Source organism: Oncorhynchus nerka, linkage group LG15, assembly GCF_034236695.1.
Source record: "Oncorhynchus nerka isolate Pitt River linkage group LG15, Oner_Uvic_2.0, whole genome shotgun sequence".
NCBI classification, from domain to species: Eukaryota; Metazoa; Chordata; class Actinopteri; order Salmoniformes; family Salmonidae; genus Oncorhynchus; species Oncorhynchus nerka.
The window spans coordinates 4,839,123-4,864,190 of record NC_088410.1 but is presented as its reverse complement, the minus strand read 5'-3'; the positions used below and the strand labels follow the sequence as shown (position 1 = coordinate 4,864,190).

Sequence of the window (25,068 nt, the reverse complement as noted above, 5' to 3'; positions counted from 1 at the left end):
TCCTGTCGATGTGGATGGAGGCATGCTCCCTCTGCTGTCTCCTGTCGATGTGGATGGAGGCGTGCTCCCTCTGCTGTCTCCTGTCCCGTCGATGAGGATGGAGGCGTGCTCCCTCTGCTGTCTCCTGAAGTCCACAATCAGCTCCTTCGTTTTGTTAACAAAGGAGAAATGTTCAGCTTTTTGTGTCTATGGAACATTTCTGATATCTTTTATTTTCAGCTCATGAAACACGGAACCAACACTTTACACTTTGTGTTTATATTTGTGTTCAGTTGATATGTATTTTATATTCAGCTTCTATATACGTGTGAAGGAAAGTATTACCTGTAGGAAGTAAGAGAAAACATATCAGTTCGTTTGATATTTTAGCCAGTATAAACAATGTGGTGAATATTTTCCTTTATTAACTGCGGTACTTAACTCCAGTCAACAGATGGCGATGGGAGTCTTTCAGCTGATGCTCGTTGCGTGACGTATAATCTAGTGGACGGGACGGGACACTTCTTCAACAAGGACGACAAGCTACTGATTAAACCACATCGGTTGTTCGCTAGCAAACATAAAACCGGTAATATTTAGACAATTTGTGTGTATATTAACCTCGGTGTTTTAAACACACTGTTTACTAGTTACTTTAATATTTACGTTGTCAGCTAGCTAGCTGTTTTAGTTAGCACTGGGATAGTCTAACGTTCCCGACCATGAGTTCACTATCCTACTCCCCACCTGCTAAAGAAGAGGAGGACTGCTGGACGGAGAAAGAAGGTCCAGTGAAAGAGGAGAAGGAAGAGGAGGCTATCACGGTTAAAAGGGAAGTAGAGGGTGAGGCTGTTTCAGTGAAAGAGGAAGACGTTTCAGTGAAAGAGGAGGTGGATGTTACTGTGGAAGAAGAGGAAGGCGCGTTCAGAGTGAAAGAAGAGGAGGATGCAGTTGAAAAAGTGAAAGAGGAGGAGGATGAGATTACTGTCACAGTTATAGAGGAGGAAGAAGAGAAGAATGGAGATCTGATTAACACCAGTGAGTACTATCTTAACAACAGGGCGCAAATCAATGTGTGGTTATAAAGTGGCATTCCACTGAAGTTCGATACTTCAATACGTTCTCTACTGTGGGAATTATTAAAGCTACAATGTAAGACGTGTAACCCATTATACAGTGGGCCACTAACAAAACGGAAACAATGGATCGAATGCATCCAATGACATTAGTCCACATTATCTATTATCATGGAGCTCAGATCAGCCTAAAGACATGACATTATCTATTATTATAGAGCTCTGCTCAGCCTATAAACATGACATTATCTATTATTATAGAGCTCTGCTCAGCCTATAAACATGACATTATCTATTATTATACAGCTCTGCTCAGCCTATAAACATGACATTATCTATTATTATAGAGCTCTGCTCAGCCTATAAACATGACATTATCTATTATTATAGAGCTCTGCTCAGCCTGTAAACATGACATTATCTAGTATTACAGAGCTCTGCTCAGCCTGGAGACATGACATTATCTAGTATTATAGAGCTCTGCTCAGCCTGTAAACATGACATTATCTATTATTACAGAGCTCTGCTCAGCCTATAAACATGACATTATCTATTATTACAGAGCTCTGCTCAGCCTATAAACATGACATTATCTATTATTATAGAGCTCTGCTCAGCCTGGAGACATGACATTATCTATTATTAGAGAGCTCTGCTCAGCCTGGAGACATGACATTATCTAGTATTATAGAGCTCTGCTCAGCCTATAAACATGACATTATCTATTATTATAGAGCTCTGCTCAGCCTGTAAACATGACATTATCTAGTATTACAGAGCTCTGCTCAGCCTGGAGACATGACATGATCTATTATTAGAGAGCTCTGATTATGACATCATGACACTATCTATTATTAGAGAGCTCTGATTATGACATCATGACATTATCTATTATTAGAGAGCTCTGATTATGACATCATGATATTATCTATTATTAGAGAGCTCTGCTCAGCCTGGAGACATGACATTATCTATTATTAGAGAGCTCTGATTATGACATCATGACATTATCTATTATTAGAGAGCTCTGATTATGACATCATGACATTATCTATTATTACAGAGCTCTGCTCAGCCTATAAACATGACATTATCTATTATTACAGAGCTCTGCTCAGCCTATAAACATGACATTATCTATTATTACAGAGCTCTGCTCAGCCTATAAACATGACATTATCTATTATTAGAGCTCTGCTCAGCCTGATGACATTATCTATTATTAGAGAGCTCTGACATGACATTATCTAGTATTATAGAGCTCTGCTCATATAAACATGACATTATCTATTATTATAGAGCTCTGCTCAGCCTCATGACATTATCTAGATTACAGAGCTCTGCTCAGCCTGGAGACATGACATTATCTATTATTAGAGAGCTCTGATTATGACATCATGACATTATCTATTATTAGAGAGCTCTGATTATGACATCATGACATTATCTATTATTAGAGAGCTCTGATTATGACATCATGACATTATCTATTATTAGAGAGCTCTGATTATGACATCATGACATTATCTATTATTAGAGAGCTCTGATTATGACATCATGACATTATCTATTATTAGAGAGCTCTGATTATGACATCATGACATTATCTATTATTAGAGAGCTCTGATTATGACATCATGACATTATCTATTATTAGAGAGCTCTGATTATGACATCATGACATTATCTATTATTAGAGAGCTCTGATTATGACATCATGACATTATCTATTATTAGAGAGCTCTGATTATGACATCATGACATTATCTATTATTAGAGAGCTCTGATTATGACATCATGACATTATCTATTATTAGAGAGCTCTGATTATGACATCATGACATTATCTATTATTAGAGAGCTCTGATTATGACATCATGACATTATCTATTATTAGAGAGCTCTGATTATGACATCATACATTATCTATTATTAGAGAGCTCTGATTATGACATCATGACATTATCTATTATTAGAGAGCTCTGATTATGACATCATGACACTATCTATTATTAGAGAGCTCTGATTATGACATCATGACATTATCTATTATTAGAGAGCTCTGATTATGACATCATGACATTATCTATTATTACAGAGCTCTGATTATGACATCATGACATTATCTAGTATTATAGAGCTCTGATTATGACATCATGACATTATCTATTATTAGAGAGCTCTGATTATGACATCATGACATTATCTATTATTACAGAGCTCTGATTATGACATCATGACACTATCTATTATTAGAGAGCTCTGATTATGACATCATGACATTATCTATTATTAGAGAGCTCTGATTATGACATCATGACACTATCTATTATTAGAGAGCTCTGATTATGACATCATGACATTATCTATTATTAGAGAGCTCTGATTATGACATCATGACATTATCTATTATTAGAGAGCTCTGATTATGACATCATGACATTATCTATTATTAGAGAGCTCTGATTATGACATCATGACACTATCTATTATTAGAGAGCTCTGATTATGACATCATGACATTATCTATTATTAGAGAGCTCTGATTATGACATCATGACATTATCTATTATTAGAGAGCTCTGATTATGACATCATGACATTATCTATTATTAGAGAGCTCTGATTATGACATCATGACACTATCTATTATTAGAGAGCTCTGATTATGACATCATGACATTATCTATTATTAGAGAGCTCTGATTATGACATCATGACATTATCTATTATTACAGAGCTCTGATTATGACATCATGACATTATCTATTATTAGAGAGCTCTGATTATGACATCATGACATTATCTATTATTAGAGAGCTCTGATTATGACATCATGACATTATCTATTATTAGAGAGCTCTGATTATGACATCATGACATTATCTATTATTACAGAGCTCTGATTATGACATCATGACATTATCTAGTATTAGAGAGCTCTGATTATGACATCATGACATTATCTAGTATTAGAGAGCTCTGATTATGACATCATGACATTATCTATTATTAGAGAGCTCTGATTATGACATCATGACATTATCTATTATTAGAGAGCTCTGATTATGACATCATGACATTATCTATTATTACAGAGCTCTGATTATGACATCATGACATTCCATGAGAAGATTAGAGTTGAAACTCCACATTATTAATATTATTATGTTTATGTTTATTTTATTTTTTTGCGACCAAACTTTTTATTTTGTTACAAACAGACAATCTGACTGAGTTTTTACAGAAAACAAAAGAACAATTAAAGAGTTGCATAAAAAGATAACCAACCCATTACCCCCCCGCCCACCCGCCCTCATCCTCCCTCCACAGCCAGAAACCATGTTTCCTTCCCCACCAACCCATTACCCCCTCAGTCCCCACCCGCCCTCATCCTCCCTCCACAGCCCCCACCCGCCCTCATCCTCCCTCCACAGCCCCCTCAGTCCCCACCCGCCCTCATCCTCCCTCCACAGCCCCCACCCGCCCTCATCCTCCCTCCACAGCCCCCTCAGTCCCCACCCGCCCTCATCCTCCCTCCACAGCCCCCACCCGCCCTCATCCTCCCTCCACAGCCCCCTCAGTCCCCACCCGCCCTCAGCCTCCCTCCACAGCCCCCTCGGTCCCCACCCGCCCTCATCCTCCCTCCACAGCCCCCTCGGTCTCCACCCGCCCTCATCCTCCCTCCACAGTCCCCACCCGCCCTCATCCTCCCTCCACAGCCAGAAACCATGTTTCCCTCCCCACCTAGCCCCCCAGCTTATCAGCCCCCTTACACCCTCCCCCAAAAATTACCAGAGACCCCCCCCCATAACACCCTTTCCCCAGGGGCCTGAAAGCAAAGAAAGTACCAAAGTCTAAATATTGATACCAACATTTTTAAATAGACCTCAGTAGGAATACCGTCCGATCCAGCTGATTTGCCTTTATTCATGTTATCCATCAGCCCTCGAGGACCAATGCCATTTTGAGTTCATTGCGAGACTTAGTAGGTGTCCACTTTAGAAGTGGATCACTGCAAGAGATTAATTTATCGGTCTTAATTGCAAGTGGAGGGCAGAGGTAATTTCCTCACGCACAGTCTCTTGGAAAAGTCGTGGCCAACTCTTTCTGTTGTCTGGTGTTGAGAGCAGCCATGTTCCTTCCCACAGGTGAATTGTGAATGGACAGATTACGCGGAGCTACAGTGAACCTCTCACACCTTAACATTGGGCTATGTGTTGACAATTATTTTGAAAAGAAGTCCGTTCATTTCAAATATAGCCACGCATTCAGAACCCAACCAGGATGTTCTAGAATGTTCTTCAAACTGAACTAATTTTGAGAGACAAAGTCTGGATTAAACCCTAGGTATCATTCAGGTTTGTTTTAGGGTCTTCAGTTTAGTATTTAACTAAATGCTCTATTTATTTGTCTTTGGCAGGAGAGAGACAAGACTCTCACTCTGACAGCGAAAAGCGTCTTTCAGAAGAACCAGAGACGTCCAAATCAGCAAGACGACGCCACTCTTCCCAGTGTGGAAAGAGTTTGACCAAGTTAGGGAGCCTTAAAAACCATGATATTACACACACAGGAGAAAAGCCCTACCAATGTTCCCAGTGTGGAAAGAGTTTTACAAGGTTTTGGAACCTAAAAGAACATGTGAGGACACACACAGGGGAAAAACCTCATCACTGCTCCCAGTGTGGAAAGAGTTTTATCCGGTTAAGCCACCTGAAAGAACACAAGAGAACGCACACAGGGGAGAAGTCTTATTACTGCTCCCAATGTGGAAAAGGTTTTATCCAGTTAAGGAAACTGAAAATGCATGAAATGACACATACAGGGGAGAAGCCCTACCACTGCTCAGAGTGTGAAAATAGATATGTTTCATCAGGAGCCCTGAAGTCACATAAGAGAACACACACAGGGGAGAAGCCATACCTCTGTTCCCAGTGTGGAAAGAGTTTTAGCTGGCCAGGGCAACTGAAAGAGCACGAGAGGACACACACAGGAGTGAAGCCTTACTATTGCTCCCTGTGTGGAAAGAGTTTTACCCATTTAGGGAACTTAAAAAGGCATAAAAGATCACACGCTGTAGAGAAGCCGTATCAATGCTCCCAGTGTGAAAACGTGTTTTTATCACCATGGGACCTGAAAAAACATGAGAAAACCCACTCTGTAGAGAGGCCTTTCAAATGCTCTCAGTGTGGAAAGAGATTTATTCAGCGTTGTCATTTGAAAGCGCATGAAAAAATACACACAGGCGAAAAACCAATGTGCTCTCATTGTGGAAAGAGTTTTACCCAGTTAGGGAGCCTAAAAGAGCACGAGAGGACACACACGGGAGAGAAGCCATACCACTGTTCCCGGTGTGGAAAGAGTTTTACCCGGTTATGGTGCCTGAAAGCACATGAGAGAATGAAGAAGCTGTGTTCTGACTTACGTTTTTGACTGAGAATTTTGTGTTTTTGTTCATGTCACGTAAAATCAACTTGGTTCGATGCTAGAATCCTTAGTTGCTGCCTACTTTTTTTAAACCTCTAAATTAATGATACATACTCATTGATTCTTGATGAACATAACTCATAAAATGCCTCATGAGCTTCGTTCAACTGTCATACTCAGATTCCAAAATACACGCTTGATTTGCACCAATGTTTTGTAAACAATGTAAACACACATTGTATGAGCCTCAAAACAGATTATAGTTTAAACTATAATTTTCGGTCAAACTAAAGATTCTAGCTTTAAAGGTCCAATGCAGCCTGTTTTTAAAAACATCTCGATATCAAATCATTTCTGGGTAATAATTAGGTACCTTACTGTAATATTTAGGTCCCTTACTGTAATATTTAGGTACCTTACTGTAATGTTTAGGTACCTTACTGTAATATTTAGGTACCTTACTGTAATATTTAGGTCCCTTACTCTTATGTTTAGGTACCTTACTGTAATGTTTAGGTACCTTACTGTAATATTTAGGTACCTTACTATAATATTTAGGTCCCTTACTGTAATATTTAGGTACCTTACTGTAATATTTAGGTACCTTACTGTAATATTTAGGTACCTTACTGTAAGGTTTTTCAATTTCAAATGGTCAAAACCAAAATAACTTCTTAGCAAAGAGCAATTTCTCAAGCAAACATTTTGATGGGACTGAGTGGGGAGGGAACAACTGAACTAGCTCTTCTTGACAGAGAGGTTTTTCATATTGATTTGATAACTAATTACCTGCCTGATGATGATATCATCATCCTTCCAAAACAGGCTGAAATTTCAGGTGGTCTTTTGAAACAGCTCTTACACTGCAAGGACATGGTCATCATTTCCACAGTATTATTCCAACCTCAGTGTGGACATATTTATAAACACACACGTTTCTGACTCTGTACTGGGCCTTTTAAAAACGCCTATTCAACAATACATGTGTTAAGTCTTTTTAATCTAAAGACATGAATTGAAAAAATTAAGTATGGCAGTTTTAATAGCGAGCGAGACAGTTTCAATTTGTACGCTCTCTGTGATTCAATGGTCCTTTACAAACTCTGGCTCTGGGTTTTCTATGTGTGTGTCTGTGTGACTGAGTGGACCTCATTCCTCAAAGCACTACAAATCATCTATTGTTTACATTTGAGTTGCATATGGATCTTACAGAGTGTGGATTTAAGGGAATATTTGGTCACATCTTCATGTACATTTAAAAAAATAAAAAAACTATTCCAACAGTATTTATTCATAATGTACATATTCACATTGAGAGGGTGTCACGTTCTGACCTTTATTTCCTGTGTTTTGTAATTAGTTAGTATGGTCAGGGTGTGAGTTGGGTGGGCAGTCTATGTTTGTTTTTCTATGATTTGAGTATTTCTATGTTTCGGCCTAGTATGGTTCTCAATCAGAGGCAGGTGTCATTAGTTGTCTCTGATTGAGAATCATACTTAGGTAGCCTGGGTTTCACTGTGTGTTTGTGGGTGATTATTCCTGTCTCTGTGTTTGCACCAGATAGGACTGTTTTGAGTTTTCACATTTCTTGTTTGTTGTAGTCAGTTGTTCATGTGTATCTTAACGTATTAAAAAAGAACCATGGACACTTACCACGCCGCATATTGGTCCTCTGATCCGTTTCGCCTCTCCTCTTCGGAAGAAGAGGAGGAAATTCATTACAGAATCACCCACCAACCAACTCGGACCAAGCGGCGTGGTAAACAGCAGCGACGACAGCAGCAGCAGCAGCAACAACAGCGGCCAGCATCACAGGACTCCTGGACATGGGAGCAGATACTGAACAGAGAGGGACCCTGGGCACAGGCTGGGGAAAATCGCCGCCCCAAAGCAGAGCTGGAGGCAGCGAAAGCTGAGCAGCGGCAATATGAGGAGCCAGCACGGCAGTGCGACAGGTACGAGAGGCAGCCCCAATTTTTTTTTTTTTTGGGGGGGGCACACGAGGTGTGGTACTAAGCCAGGTAGCAGACCTGAGCTCACTCCTCGTGCTTATGATAAGCAGCGCATTACTGGTCAGGCACGTGTTATGCGGTTAAGCGCACGGTGTCGCCAGTGCGTGCCCATAGCCCGGTGCGCTATAGGGCAGCCCCGAGAGTGCCATGCGAGTGTGGGCATTGAGCCAGGGCGTATGGTGCCTGCTCAGCGGGTCTGGTCGCCGGTACGCAGTTTTGGTGCTCCGCTCGTGCCGGGCAAATGTGGGAGTGGAGCCAAAGGAAGAGGTGCGTGTAGTAAGCACTAGATCTCCCGTGCTTACCCACAGCCCGGTTCAACCTGTGCCTGCACTCTGGAGGGTCCGGGCTAGAGTAGTTGTCCAGCCTGGGGAAGTGGTGCCAAGGTTGCGCACCAGAGCTCCAGTGCTCCCCCACAGCCCGGTCTTTCAGGCTCCTCCTAACACCAAGCCTCCTGAAGGTCTCCCCAGCCTGGTGGTTCCTGTGGCAGCCCCACGCACCAGGCTGTCTCTCTGTCTCCTCCCTGCAGGTGGTCCCGCCTGTCCGCCGGCGCCTCCCGCCTGTCCGGCGCCGCTCCGGAGCCTCCCGCCTGTCCGGCGCCGCTGCCGGAGCCTCCCGCCTGTCCGGCGCTGCGCTGGGAGCCCCCTCAGCCCAGAGGCGCCAGAGCTCCTGCCCCTCTGTCCCGAGCCCCTGCCCCTCTGTCCCGAGCCCCTGCCCCTCTGTCCCGAGCCCCTGCCCCTCTGTCCAGAGCTTCTGCCCCTCTGTCCCGAGCTGCCCCTCTGTCCAGTGGGGTCATTGAGAGGGGTGGCCATGGTGAGAAAGCCACGGAGGCGGACAATAAGGCGGACTAAGACAATGTTGAAGTGGGGTCCGCGTCCCGCGCCAGAACCGCCACCACGGACAGAAGCCCACCCAGACCCTCCCCTATAGGTCAAGGTTTTGCGGCCGGAGTCCGCACCTTTGGGGGGGGGTACTGTCACGTTCTGACCTTTATTTCCTGTGTTTTGTATTAGTTAGTATGGTCAGGGCGTGAGTTGGGTGGGCAGTCTGTTTGTTTTTCTATGATTTGAGTATTTCTATGTTTCGGCCTAGTATGGTTCTCAATCAGAGGCAGGTGTCATTAGTTGTCTCTGATTGAGAATCATACTTAGGTAGCCTGGGTTTCACTGTGTGTTTGTGGGTGATTATTCCTGTCTCTGTGTTTGCACCAGATAGGACTGTTTTGAGTTTCACATTTCTTGTTTGTTGTAGTCAGTTGTTCATGTGTAGTCAGTTGTTCATGTGTATCTTAACGTATTAAAAAAGAACCATGGACACTTACCACGCCGCATATTGGTCCTCTGATCCGTTTTTCGCCTCTTCTTCGGAAGAAGAGGAGGAAATTCATTACAGAGGGCTAGCCATCTAACTTTGATAAAGAACCAGAAATAACTATGACATTTCTGGCTCATTAGGAAATCTAAACTTGGTTATTGAGTCAATTAGACAATTTTTTTTAAAGCTTCTAAAAACATAAAATAACAACCGAAGCACCAGGTGAGACAAACTCACTGATCCTGCTTTGTTGGATACGTCTTCCTGTCCAATTCTCTCTGCATCCTGTGCCCCTGGGCGGGTCTGCGGCTCTCTTTAAAACTCAAATCCTACAGAAGAAAACAAAAGTGCACACGGCTGTTACTAGGATTGTATTGTAATATTCACTACATGGTCTTTTATGTATAACCAATAATGATTGTCATGCAGAAGAGTTGAGCATAACACTTCTACAATCCATACACAACATCTTCATAGCCATAGAACCAAGGGGCCATCCCAGTAATGTTATTAGGTAACTAGTATAGAACCATCCCAGTAATGTCATTAGATAACTAGTATAGAACCATCCCAGTAATGTCATTAGGTAACTAGTATAGAACCATCCCAGTAATGTCATTAGGTAACTAGTATAGAACCATCCCAGTACTGTCATTAGGTAACTAAGTATAGAACCATCCCAGTAATGTCATTAGGTAACTAGTATTAGAACTAGTATAGAACCATCCCAGTAATGTCATTAGGTAACTAGTATAGAACCATCCCAGTAATGTCATTAGGTAACTAGTATAGAACCATCCCAGTACTGTCATTAGGTAACTAGTATAGAACCATCCCAGTAATGTCATTAGGTAACTAAGTATAGAACCATCCCAGTAATGTCATTAGGTAACTAGTATAGAACCATCCCAGTAATGTCATTAGGTAACTAGTATAGAACCCTCCCAGTAATGTTATTAGGTAACTAGTATTAGAACTAGTATAGAACCATCCCAGTAATGTCATTAGGTAACTAGTATTAGAACTAGTATAGAACCATCCCAGTAATGTCATTAGGTAACTAGTATTAGAACTAGTATAGAACCATCCCAGTAATGTCATTAGGTAACTAGTATTAGAACTAGTATAGAACCATCCCAGTAATGTCATTAGGTAACTAGTATAGAACCATCCCAGTAATGTTATTAGGTAACTAGTATTAGAACTAGTATAGAACCATCCCAGTAATGTCATTAGGTAACTAGTATTAGAACTAGTATAGAACCATCCCAGTAATGTCATTAGGTAACTAGTATTAGAACTAGTATAGAACCATCCCAGTAATGTCATTAGGTAACTAGTATTAGAACTAGTATAGAACCATCCCAGTAATGTCATTAGGTAACTAGTATTAGAACTAGTATAGAACCATCCCAGTAATGTCATTAGGTAACTAGTATTAGAACTAGTATAGAACCATCCCAGTAATGTCATTAGGTAACTAGTATTAGAACTAGTATAGAACCATCCCAGTAATGTCATTAGGTAACTAGTATTAGAACTAGTATAGAACCATCCCAGTAATGTCATTAGGTAACTAGTAATGTATTAGAACTAGTATAGAACCATCCCAGTAATGTTATTAGGTAACTAGTATAGAACCATCCCAGTAATGTCATTAGGTAACTAGTATTAGAACCATCCCAGTAATGTCATTAGGTAACTAGTATAGAACCCATCCCAGTAATGTCATTAGGTAACTAGTATAGAACCATCCCAGTAATGTCATTAGGTAACTAGTATAGAACCATCCCAGTAATGTCATTAGGTAACTAGTATAGAACCATCCCAGTAATGTCATTAGGTAACTAGTATAGAACCATCCCAGTAATGTCATTAGGTAACTAGTATTAGAACACTAGTATTAGAACTAGTATAGAACCATCCCAGTAATGTCATTAGGTAACTAGTATAGAACCATCCCAGTAATGTTATTAGGTAACTAGTATAGACCCATCCCAGTAATGTTATTAGGTAACTAGTATAGAACCATCCCAGTAATGTCATTAGGTAACTAGTATAGACCCATCTCAGTAATGTCATTAGATAGCTTAGTATAGCTAGGAGTCAGAAGGGCAAAGGATTGAAAAGCATGCCAAGGTTATTTTCTCTATAGAATGCAGAGCTATGATAGTCGAAATGTATTATTTCACACTGCATGATAGCTAATGTACTAAAGCTATCGTCATATTGCTATCTTGTACCAGGCAGGGAAATTCACGGTAGCTATTGTGAATCGTGTAGTTAACTAGCTAGCTACCTCAACGTTGTTAACATTAACTACCCTTCTGGAACCGACAACGTGAATATTGTCTTATTACAATATAACTATGAGAATTACAATGTATTTTGTTACGTTAGAGCTTGATATTCTAAAATTGATTCAATTGTTTTTCCCCCTTCATCAATCTACACACAATACCCCATAATGACATCACAATACCCCATAATGACATCACAATACCCCATAATGACATCACAATACCCCATAATGACAAAGCAAAAACAGATGTTTAGAAAATGTTGCAAATGTATAAAAAAAACCATGTACTTTTACATAAGTATTCAGACCCTTTACTCAGTACTTTTAGTTGAAGCACCTATGTGGGGCGATTACAGCCTTCTTGGGTATGACGCTACAAGCTTGGCACACCTGTATTTGGGGAGGTTCTCCCATTCTTCTCTGCGGATCCTCTCAAGCTCTCAGCGTCAGGTATGTTGTATGGGCAGCGTCGCTGCACAGCTATTTTCAGGTCTCTGCAGAGATGTTCGATCGAGTCCGCCCCGTCTGAGGTCCTGACCACTATGGAGCAGGTTTTCGTCAAGGATGTCTCTGTACTTTGCGCCCCTTCATCATTCCCAATACCCCATAATGAATGACTAGTCTCTCAGTTCCTGCCGCTGAACAACATCTGCATTGCATGATGCTGCCACCACCATACTTCACCGTAGGGGATGGTGCCACCACCATGCTTCACCGTCTCTGCAGGGATGGTGCCACCACCATGCTTCACCGTAGGGATGGTGCCACCACCGTGCTTCACCGTAGTGATGGTGCCACCACCGTGCTTCACCGTAGTGATGGTGCCACCACTGTGCTTCACCGTAGTGATGGTGCCACCACTGTGCTTCACCGTAGTGATGGTGCCACCACCGTGCTTCACCGTAGTGATGGTGCCACCACCGTGCTTCACCGTAGGGATGGTGCCACCACCATGCTTCACCGTAGGGATGGTACCACCACCATGCTTCACCGTAGGGATGGTGCCATAGGATTGTGTCGAGGAACCAGTCTCGGAGCTCTATTGACAATTCCTTCGACCTCATGGCTTGGTTTTTGCTCTGACATGCACTGTCAACTGTGGGACCTTATATAGACAGGTGTGTGCCTTCCCAAATCATGTCCAATCAATTTAGTTTACCACAGGTGGACTCCAAGTTGTAGATACGTTTCAAGGATGATCAATGGAAACAGGATGCACCTGAGCTCAATTTCGAGTCTCATAACAATGGGTCTGAATACTTATATAAATAGTGTTTTTTTTTTTAAATACATTTGCAAAAAAAAATGAAAAATCTGTTTTTGCTTTCATTACCACAAAGTTATTTGAGTACATTACTTTGTATTTTAACATTGACTGACTGGTTAGCTAAAGCTTTCGCAATATGCTATGGTAGCTACTAGCTAGCTGGCTGGCTAAAGCTCGCAATATGCTATGGTAGCTACTAGCTAGCTGGCTGGCTAAAGCTCGCAATATGCTATGGTAGCTACTAGCTAGCTGGCTGGCTAAAGCTCGCAATATGCTATGGTAGCTACTAGCTAGCTGGTTGGCTAAAGCTCGCAATATGCTATGGTAGCTACTAGCTAGCTGGCTGGCTAAAGCTCGCAATATGCTATGGTAGCTAATAGCTAGCTGGCTGGCTAAAGCTCGCAATATGCTATGGTAGCTACTAGCTAGCTGGCTGGCTAAAGCTCGCAATATGCTATGGTAGCTACTAGCTAGCTGGTTAACGTTAGCTGGGCTCGGTGGTATTATCCTTCCTGAACCTTGTTCTCCAGGTGAGACACACCCAGCATGTTAGCGTTAGCTAGCTAGCTACTTGAGTCAACACACTATGAGTAACGTTTACCCCTTTTCAATATAACTAAACGCTAGCAAACATATTAATGTTACCAAACACTGTTATTGCTAGCTGGATAACACAAACACTAGCTAGGTAACTAGCTATATGCCTAAACTATATAAATCACGATGATGATAACTAGGGGGTAATGTATAGTGTCTATGCCAAAATTGTCATACATTCTTCTTCTCTACCACAGATTCCCATAAAGTCTCAGATTCCAGGATGGGGCAAAGGCTTACGAGAAAGAAACAGATGGAGATGGAATTAGACAGAGATGTCGATTTCTATTACTATTTGTAAATGTTTCAAAGGGAAGAATAATAATATTACATTTTTCTAAATGAGCTATCTAGACTAAGACTACTCACTGTACTACAGATGTTTCTAAATGAGCTATCTAGACTACTCACTGTACTACAGATGTTTCTAAATGAGCTATCTAGACTACTCACTGTACTACAGATGTATCTAAATGAGCTATCTAGACTACTCACTGTACTACAGATGTTTCTAAATTAGCTATCTAGGCTACTCACTGTACTACAGATGTTTCTAAATGAGCTATCTAGACTACTCACTGTACTACAGGCTACAGATGTTTCTAAATGAGCTATCTAGACTACTCACCCTACTATAGGCTACAGATGTTTCTAAATGAGCTATCTAGACTACTCACTGTACTACAGATGTTTCTAAATGAGCTATCTAGACTACTCACTGTACTACAGATGTTTCTAAATGAGCTATCTAGACTACTCACTGTACTACAGATGTTTCTAAATGAGCTATCTAGACTACTCACTGTACTATAGGCTACAGATGTTTCTAAATGAGCTATCTAGACTACTCACCGTACTACAGATGTTTCTAAATGAGCTATCTAGACTACTCACTGTACTACAGGCTACAGATGTTTCTAAATGAGCTATCTAGACTACTCACTGTACTACAGGCTACAGATGTTTCTAAATGAGCTATCTAGACTACTCACTGTACTACAGGCTACAGATGTTTCTAAATGAGCTATCTAGACTACTCACTGTACTACAGGCTACAGATGTTTCTAAATGAGCTATCTAGACTACTCACTGTACTACAGATGTTTCTAAATGAGCTATCTAGACTACTCACTGTACTACAGATGTTTCTAAATGAGCTATCTAGACTACTCACTGTACTACAGATGTTTCTAAATTAGCTATCTAGACTACTCACTGTACTACAGATGTTTCTAAATTAGCTATCTAGACTACTCACCGTACTACAGGCTACAGATGTTTCTAAATGAGCTATCTAGGCTACTCACCGTACTACAGGCTACAGATGTTTCTAAATTAGCTATCTAGACTACTCACCGTACTACAGGCTACAGATGTTTCTAAATGAGCTATCTAGACTTAGAATACTTACTGTATTCCATGCTACAGATGTTTCTAAATTAGCTATCTAGACTACTCACTGTACAACAGGCTACAGATGTTTCTAAATGAGCTATCTAGACTACTCACTGTACTACAGATGTTTCTAAATGAGCTATCAAGACTACTCACCGTACTACAGATGTTTATAAATGAGCTATCTAGACTACTCACTGTACTACAGGCTACAGATGTTACTAAATGAGCTATCTAGACTACTCACCGTACTACAGGCTACAGATGTTTCTAAATGAGCTATCTAGACTACTCACTGTACTACAGATGTATCTAAATGAGCTATCTAGACTACTCACTGTACTACAGATGTTTCTAAATGAGCTATCTAGACTACTCACTGTACTACAGATGTTTCTAAATGAGCTATCTAGACTACTCACTGTACTACAGGCTACAGATGTTTCTAAATGAGCTATCTAGACTACTCACTGTACTACAGGCTACAGATGTTTCTAAATGAGCTATCTAGACTACTCACTGTACTACAGATGTTTCTAAATGAGCTATCTAGACTACTCACTGTACTACAGGCTACAGATGTTTCTAAATTAGCTATCTAGACTACTCACCGTACTACAGGCTACAGATGTTTCTAAATGAGCTATCTAGACTACTCACCGTACTATAGGCTACAGATTTGAGTCACCACTAAAATAGTTATTAATGTTATTGAGTAGGCCTCTACATCTTTGTTTAATCTAACAATAAAACTCCTTATTATTTCTGTAAGAAATGTAAAGGCTTTTTACAATAAATTTGACTGAAGTAGAAGCTCATCTTTTCTTCTCATGTTTATTGTCTGCAGTTGTCTTGATGTCCTTTGTATGTTTGATGATTTGTTTGTATATACACAGAGCAGAAAAACAACATTTCCCCATTGGGATGAAAAAAAGTAATTATCTTATCTTGTGATGAGGAAAGTATTGGCTGTAAGGGGTTAGAGAAAATGTATTTTCTCATTTGAAATGTATTTGCCCATTTTGATATTATTATTATTTGCCAGAATAAATGTTGTGAATAACTGCTTTACCAACTCCAGTCAGCAGATGGCGATGTGAGTCTTTCAGTTGATTTTATTTGTACGTGACCCATAATCTAGTGGACGGGACGGGACTCTTCCTAAAAACAAAATGGCAACTAAGTCAGCCACCTCGGTAGCTTACTAGCCAACAATAAACTGATGCATTGAAACTCCTTTGATAATTTGTATATTAATCTGGTTTTTAACACAATTTAAACGTAATATGCTTGTTAAATGTACTACATTGTTAAGAGTGATACTGAGCTAAGACTAGACTAGGCTAGTCACTAATGCTAGCTAGCATCCCTGACCAATGAGCTCGCTAAACTACTCCCCCTCTGCTAAAGAAGCTCTGGGGCTGAACATTATCGTGGTAGAAGAGGAGGATATCACAGTGAAAGGAGAGAAAGAAGATTTCAGAATTAAAAAGGAGGATGTTATAGTGAAAGAAGAGAAAGAACCGTTTGGAATGGAAGAGGGAATAGAGTATGTAACAGTGGAAGAGGAGGAGATAGAAGCTTTCAGAATTAAAGAGGAGGAAGTTACAGTGAAAGAAGAGAAAGAACCGTTTGGAGTGAAAGAGGGGGTAGAGGCTGTCACAGTGGAAGAGGTGGAGATAGAAGCTTTCAAAATGGAAGAGGAGGAAGTTACAGTGAAAGAAGAGAAAGAACCGTTTGGAGTGAAAGAGGGGGTAGAGGCTGTCACAGTGGAAGAGGAGGAGATAGAAGCTTTCAAAATGGAAGAGGAGGCTCCCTCAATAAAAAAGGAGGACATTTTGGGAGTGAAAGAAAGGGAAGAAATTGGGGAGGAGACTGAAGACCTGATTAACACCAGTGAGTATGGTCTTTGAAACAGAGGCACAAACTCAGGCAGTTGTTGAACCAATGTGTGGTTTTTAAAGGTGCATTCTAATGAAGTACTACACATGAATATGTTGTTCAGTACTGTAGGAAATATTAAAGGATTATCTGTGATTGGTACATGCATTTTTTAAACTTTAAATTACTGATATGATACAATATTCTTTATTGTCCATTTTACATGGAAGTTCATTTAGGTACACAAACACACTACACTAGAAAACATTCAGTATGGAAAGCTGGAAAGTTAGTACATAAGTCACACATTTCTTTGGCCTACTGTTTGACCGTGGGCCTTCTTCTGTCCTACTGTTCAGCGGCCTGATGGGCCTCTACCTGTCCTACTGTTCAGCAGCCTGATGGGCCTCTACCTGTCCTACTGTTCAGCAGCCTGATGGGACTCTCTCTGTCCTACTGTTCAGCAGCCTGATGGGCCTCTCTCTGTCCCACTGTTCAGCAGCCTAATGGGCCTTTATCTGTCCCACTGTTCAGCAGCCTGATGGGCCTCTCTCTGTCCTACTGTTCAGCAGCCTGATGGGCCTCTACCTGTCCTACTGTTCAGCAGCCTGATGGGCCTCTACCTGTCCTACTGTTCAGCAGCCTGATGGGACTCTCTCTGTCCTACTGTTCAGCAGCCTGATGGGCCTCTCTCTGTCCCACTGTTCAGCAGCCTAATGGGCCTTTATCTGTCCCACTGTTCAGCAGCCTGATGGGCCTCTCTCTGTCCCACTGTTCAGCAGCCTGATGGGTCTCTCTCTGTCCCACTGTTCAGCAGCCTGATGGGCCTCTCTCTGTCCTACTGTTCAGCAGCCTGATGGGCCTCTCTCTGTCCCACTGTTCAGCAGCCTAATGGGCCTTTATCTGTCCCACTGTTCAGCAGCCTGATGGGCCTCTCTCTGTCCTACTGTTCAGCAGCCTGATGGGCCTCTACCTGTCCTACTGTTCAGCAGCCTAATGGGCCTCTACCTGTCCTACTGTTCAGCAGCCTGATGGGCCTCTCTCTGTCCTACTGTTCAGCGGCCTGATGGGCCTTTACCTGTCCTACTGTTCAGCAGCCTGATGGGCCTCTCTCTGTCTTACTGTTCAGCAGCCTGATGGGCTTTCACCTGTCTTACTGTTCAGCAGCCTGATGGGCCTCTCTCTGTCCCACTGTTCAGCAGCCTGATGGGCCTCTCTCTGTCCTACTGTTCAGCAGCCTGATTGGCCCTCCTCTGTCCCACCGTTCAGCAGCCTGATGGGCCTCTACCTGTCCCACTGTTCAGCAGCCTGATGGGCCCTCACCTGTCCCACTGTTCAGCAGCCCAATGGGCCTTTATCTGTCCCACTGTTCAGCAGCCTGATGGGCCTCTACCTGTCCCACTGTTCAGCAGCCTAATGGGCCTCTACCTGTCCTACTGTTCAGCAGCCTGATGGGCCCTCACCTGTCCCACTGTTCAGCAGCCAAATGGCTGCACGATTGAAACTTGCCCTGCTCCTATTCTTGCTGAACAGTGAGACCTTATATCTCCTTCAGTAGGTCAGCAGCTCAAAACCTAGGAAAAGGTTATGTGTGGGGTCCTCTGATGTGCTTGGCCTTTGTCCCACGTGTATCACCTGTAGGTGGGGGGGGTTAGTCACAGACAAGGTGAGGCTGGTGTCACCTGTAGGTGGGGGTGGGTAGTCACAGACAAGGTACTGTTGGGATCACCTGTAGGTGGTGGTGGGGGGGGTAGTCGTCACAGACAAGGTACTGTTGGGATCACCTGTAGGTGGTGGTGGGGGGGGTAAGTCACAGACAGGGTGAGGCTGGGATCACCTGCAGATAGTGGTGGTGGTGTGGGGGGGAGTCACTGACAAGGTGCTGCTGGGATCACCTGCGGATAGTGGTGGGGGGGGGCGGTTAGTCACAGACAAGGTACTGCTGGGATCACCTGTAGGTGGTGGTGGGGGGAGGGGGGTAGTCACAGACAAGGTGAGGCTGAATGCAGTTAAAAGCAGAGGACAAGTATAGGATGAGGATGTGCACATACCTAGACATAGATTCTTGGAAAATATAACTTATAAAAGTTAGGATCAGATTTTACTCACCAAAGTGCTGTAGTTCAGTTTGAACAAATAAAATAGATCTTCCCACTGGTATCTGTTACCAGGACAACCAGCAGAGTTATGTTAATTGGCATGAAGATACACTGGTATATTTCCACCACGGTAGACAGAGTTCTGTTAGTTATTCTACATTGTAGAATAATAGTAAAGACATCAAAACTATGAAATAACACATGGAATCATGTAGTAACCTAAAACTGTTAATCAAATGAAAATATCTTTGAGATTCTTCAAAGTAGCCAGCCATTGCCTTGATGACAGTTTTGCATTCTCTCTACCAGCTTCATGAGGTAGTCACCTGGAATGCTTTTTCAACAGTCTTGAAGGAGTTCCCACGTGCTGAGCACTTCTTGGCTGCTTTTCCTTCACTCTGCGGTCCATACCATTTCAATTGGGTAAAGGTCGGGTCATTGTGGAGGCCAGGTCATCTAGTTCATAGCACAAACCAAATGGGATGGCGTGTCACTGCAGAATACTGTGGTAGCCATGCTGGTTAAGTGTGCCTTGAATTGTAAATCAATCACAGTGTCACCAGCGAAGAACCATCACACCACCTCCTCCATGCTTTACAGTGAGAACTACACATGCAGAGATCATCCTTTCACCTACTCTGTGTCTCACAGTGGTTGGAATAAATAAAATAAACATTTGGACTGATCAGACCAAAGGACAGATTTCCACCGGTCTAAATGTCCATTGCTCGTGTTTCTTGGCCCAAGCAAGTCTCTTCTTATTATTGGTGTCCTTTAGTAGTGGTTTCTTTGCAGTGATTCATGCAGGTCTCCTCTGAACAGTTGATGTTGAGATGTTGTCTGTTACTTGAACTCTGTGAAACATGTATTTGGACTTCAATCGGAGGCTGGTAACTCTAATGAACTTATCCTCTGCAGTAGAGGTAACTCTAATGAACTTATCCTCTGCAGTAGAGGTAACTCTAATGAATTTATCCTCTGGAGTAGAGGTAACTCTAATGAACTTATCCTCTGCAGTAGAGGTAACTCTAATGAACTTATCCTCTGCAGTAGAGGTAACTCTAATGAACTTATCCTCTGTAGTAGAGGTAACTCTAATCAACTTATCCTCCGCAGTAGAGCGGCAATAGCGGCAATATCTAACATTTATCTAACAATTTCACAACTACCTAATACTAACACAAATATAAGTAAAGAAATGGAATAAGAATAAATACATGTAAATATATGGATGCGCAATGACAGAGCAGCATAGGCTAAGATGCAATAGATGGTATAAAATACAGTATATACATATGAGATGAGTAGTGCAAGATATGTAAACATGTTTAAAGTGGCATTATTAAAGTCAATGATTTCAATTCCATATCTAGGCAGCAGCCTAGTGCTAGTGATGGCTGTTTAACAGTCTGATGGCCTTGAGATAGAAGCTGTTTTTCAGTCTCTCAGTCCCAGCTTTGATGCACCTGTACTGACCTCGCCTTCTGGATGGTAGCGGGGTGAACAGGCAGTGGCTCGGTGGTTGTTGTCCTTGATGGTCTTTTTGACCTTCCTGTGACATCGGGTGGTGTAGATGACCTGGAGGGCAGGTAGTTTGCCCCGGTGATGCACTGCGCAGACCACACCACCTTCTGAGAGCCTTGCGGTTGTGGGCGGTGCAGTTGCCGTACCAAGCCAGACAGGATGCTCTCAATTGTGCATCTATAAATGTGTGTGAGGGTTATAGGTGACAAGCCAAATTTCTTCAGCCTCCTGAGGTTGAAGAGGCACTGTTGCCTTCTTCACCACACTGTCTGCGTGGGTGGACCATTTCAGTTTGTCCGTGATGTGTATGCCGAGGAACTTAACTTTCCACCTTCTTCACTGCTGTCCCGACAATGTGGATGGCGGGGGGTAGTCCCTCTGCTGTTTCCTGAAGTCCACGATCATCTCCTTTGTTTTGTTGAGGGAGGTTATTAAGATCATCAAGGCGTCAACCACCCAGCCACGGCCTGTTCACCCCGTTCTCATCCAGAAGCAGGTGACAGGTGCATCAAATGCTGGGACCGAGACAGTTGTCTTCGCTCTATCAACATGACTAGCATCAACACGACTATCAACAGGACTAGCATCACGACAAGCAACACGACTAGCATCAACGACTATCAACATGACAAACAACATGACTATCAACATGACTAGCACATGACTATCAACACGACTATCAACATGACAAACAACATGACTATCAACATGACTATCAACATGACAAACAACATGACTATCAACATGACTATCAACATGACTATCAACATGACAAACAACATGACTATCAACATGACTATCAACATGACAAACAACATGACTATCAACATGACTATCAACATGACTATCAACATGACTATCAACATGACTATCAACATGACTATCAACATGACTATCAACATGACAAACAACATGACTATCAACATGACTATCAACATGACTATCAACATGACAAACAACATGACTATCAACATGACTATCAACATGACAAACAACATGACTATCAACATGACAAACAACATGACTATCAACATGACTATCAACATGACTATCAACATGACTATCAACATGACTAGCACATGACTATCAACATGACTATCAACATGACAAACAACATGACTATCAGCATGACTATCAACATGACTATCAACATGACTATCAACATGACTATCAACATGACAAACAACATGACTAGCACATGACTATCAACATGACAAACAACATGACTAGCACATGACTATCAACATGACTATCAACATGACAAACAACATGACTATCAACATGACTATCAACATGACAAACAACATGACTAGCAACATGACTATCAACATGACTATCAACATGACAAACAACATGACTATCAACATGACTATCAACATGACTATCAACATGACTATCAACATGACAAACAACATGACTATCAACATGACTATCAACATGACAAACAACATGACAAACAACATGACTATCAACATGACTATCAACATGACTATCAACATGACTATCAACATGACTAGCAACATGACTAGCAACATGACTAGCAACATGACTATCAACATGACTAGCAACACGACTATCAACATGACTAGCAACATGACTATCAACATGACTATCAACATGACTATCAACATGACTATCAACATTAATATCAACATGACTATCAACATGACTATCAACATGACTAGCAACATGACTAGCAACACGACTAGCAACACGACTAGCAACACGACTATCAACATGACTATCAACATGACTATCAACATGACTATCAACACGACTAGCAACATGAATATCAACATGACTATCAACACGACTAGCATCACGACTATCAACACGACTAGCATCATGACTAGCACATGACTAGCAACATGACTAGCAACATGACTAGCACATGACTAGCAACATGACTATCAACACGACTATCAACATGACTATCAACATGACTAGCATCAAGACAAACATGACTAGCAACATGACTAGCAACACGACTAGCAACATGACTATCAACATGACTAGCATCAAGACAAACATGACTAGCAACATGACTAGCAACATGACTAGCAACATGACTAGCAACATGACTATCAACATGACTATCAACATGACTATCAACATGACAACATGACTAGCAACACGACTAGCAACACGACTATCAACATGACTAGCATCAAGACAAACATAACTAGCAACATGACTAGCACATGAAGCGTTTTCAACTGTCAAGTGTACACAAAGAAGGATGTATATGCATCCATACAACTGTCTCTTTCAACCTGCTCATAAATGTTATTTTATTTTTTATTATGGAAATGTTCTGAAAACTTTTTATCATGTGGCGGTTTCATTCAGGTCTCTGTTTAACGAAATACTCTGTCTTTGACAGGAGAGAGACCAGACTCTCCATCTGACAAGAGTCCTTCAGGGGAAACAGACCCAGGGAGGAGACCTTCAGGGGAACCAGACCCAGGGAGGAGACCTTCAGGGGAACCAGACTTAGGGAAGAGTCATTCAGGTGAACCAGACTTGGGGAAGAGTCCTTCAGGGGAACCAGACCTAGAGAGGAGACCTTCAGGGGAACCAGACCTAGAGACTGCCAAACCAGTAGGACGATACTGCTGCTCCCACTGTGGAAGGAGATTTACCAAGTTACACAACCTAAAAGAGCACGAGAGGACACACACAGGAGAAAAGCCTTTCCAATGTTCCCAGTGTGGAAAGAGTTTTAGCCGGTTAGACAGCCTGAAAATGCATGAAAGAATTCACTCTGGAGAGAAGCCTTACCAATGCTCCTATTGTGTAATGAGTTTTTCACGATCACAGGCCCTCAAAAGGCATGAGAGGACACACACAGGAGAAAAGCCTTTTCAATGCTCCCAGTGTGGAAATAGTTTTACCCTGTTGGCACACCTGAAATCACATGAGAGGACGCACACAGGAGAAAAGCCTTTCCAATGTTCCCAGTGTGGAAAGAGTTTTACCCGGTTAAGGACCCTAATTAGGCACCAAGGAATACACAAAGAAGGAAGGAAGACCTTCCATTGCTCTCTGTGTGGAAAGAGTTTTACTGAGTTATGGGGCGTGAAAATACACGAGAGAATTCACTCTACACACAGAGGAGAAAGGCCTTTCCAATGCTCCCAATGTGGAAAGCGTTTTTGCCAGTTAGGGAACCTGAATTTACATAAGATAATTCACTCTGGAGATAAGCCTTACCACTGCTCTCAGTGTGGAAAGAGCTTTATTCGGTCATGCCATCTCAAAGAGCATGAGAAAACACACACAGGGAAAAGCCCTTCCAATGTTCCCAGTGTGGGAAGAGTTTTGCCCGGTTATGGAACCTAAAAGAGCATGAGAGGATACACACCGGAGAGAAGCCCTACCACTGCTCTCATTGTGGAAAGACCTTTTCCCGATTAAGGGAACTGAAATCCCATTACATTTCACACACTCTTATCCAGGGAGAATAACAATTGTTGAATTCACCATAAGGTAGCTAGGTGAGACAGCCACACATCACAGGCATAGTAAGTATGTTTTCCATTCATTAAATAGTTCTCAGTGAAGTCAGTGCTAGTAGGAAAAGACAAGTTCAGGTCAGATTTATTGAAGATACTCTTTGAAGAGGTAGGGTCATCGTGGTTTTCAAGGTTCGTTGTACATGAGAATAAAGAAGCTATGTTCTGTCTCTTTTTACTGAGAATTTGTGTTTTTGTTTATGCCGCATGAAATCAAATGGTATGAATGAAATCATACAACAAAATGGCTACTTTTGTTTTAAAATGTTCTAATGTGCATTTTATTTGAATTAATAACAATTCTTGTAATCTTGTAATTCCAAGATGGTGTAGCAGTGCAGACGTGGTTTGTCGTCTCGTTTACTTTTGTATTTTGTCTTTTTGTATATATTTAAATGTATTTTTAATATTTTTTCAATTTTTAAATTAAATATACCTTCCGGCAACCCGCCTCACCCAATGTCATACGGATCCGCTATTTTTTAGACCTTATAGCTAGAGCCCCATCAGAACCTAGCCATCAGAAGCTAACCAGCTAATTAGCTACTAGCTATTTAGTCATTGTTAGCGGCCTTTACCTTCTGCACAGACACCAACCGTTTTTTTTGCCTGGATGATACTTGCCAGCCTGCCAGTATTGGACTGTTTTCTCCACTACGTATTCCTGCCGTAAACCCATTACT

General features: G+C 41.8%; 1 protein-coding gene and 1 long non-coding RNA gene across 5 annotated transcripts in view; one reads left to right on the top strand and one right to left on the bottom strand.

The window, feature by feature from the left end:
- The window catches only part of LOC135560374 (uncharacterized), a 300,103-nt gene that overhangs the window by 14,494 nt on the left and 260,541 nt on the right, over window positions 1–25,068 (bottom strand). The window lies entirely within an intron of this gene.
- On the top strand, window positions 476–24,212 carry LOC135560275 (zinc finger protein 14-like). The gene is made up of 4 exons (XM_065002136.1): window positions 476–1,017; window positions 5,479–6,480; window positions 16,777–17,262; window positions 23,254–24,212. Exons 1-4 carry the CDS (start codon window positions 702–704, stop codon window positions 24,210–24,212), a joined length of 2,763 nt encoding a protein of 920 aa, XP_064858208.1. The 5' UTR covers window positions 476–701.

Bases quoted from the DNA above. Each gene is read 5' to 3' on its own strand.
- LOC135560275 (XM_065002136.1), top strand. From the start codon at position 702: ATGAGTTCACTATCCTACTCCCCACCTGCTAAAGAAGAGGAGGACTGC. The intron at 6,481-16,776 runs GTTTTTGACTGA...CCTCTGCTAAAG, and splicing joins GAAGCTGTGTTCTGACTTAC to AAGCTCTGGGGCTGAACATT. The intron at 17,263-23,253 runs GTGAGTATGGTC...TGTCTTTGACAG, and splicing joins TGAAGACCTGATTAACACCA to GAGAGAGACCAGACTCTCCA.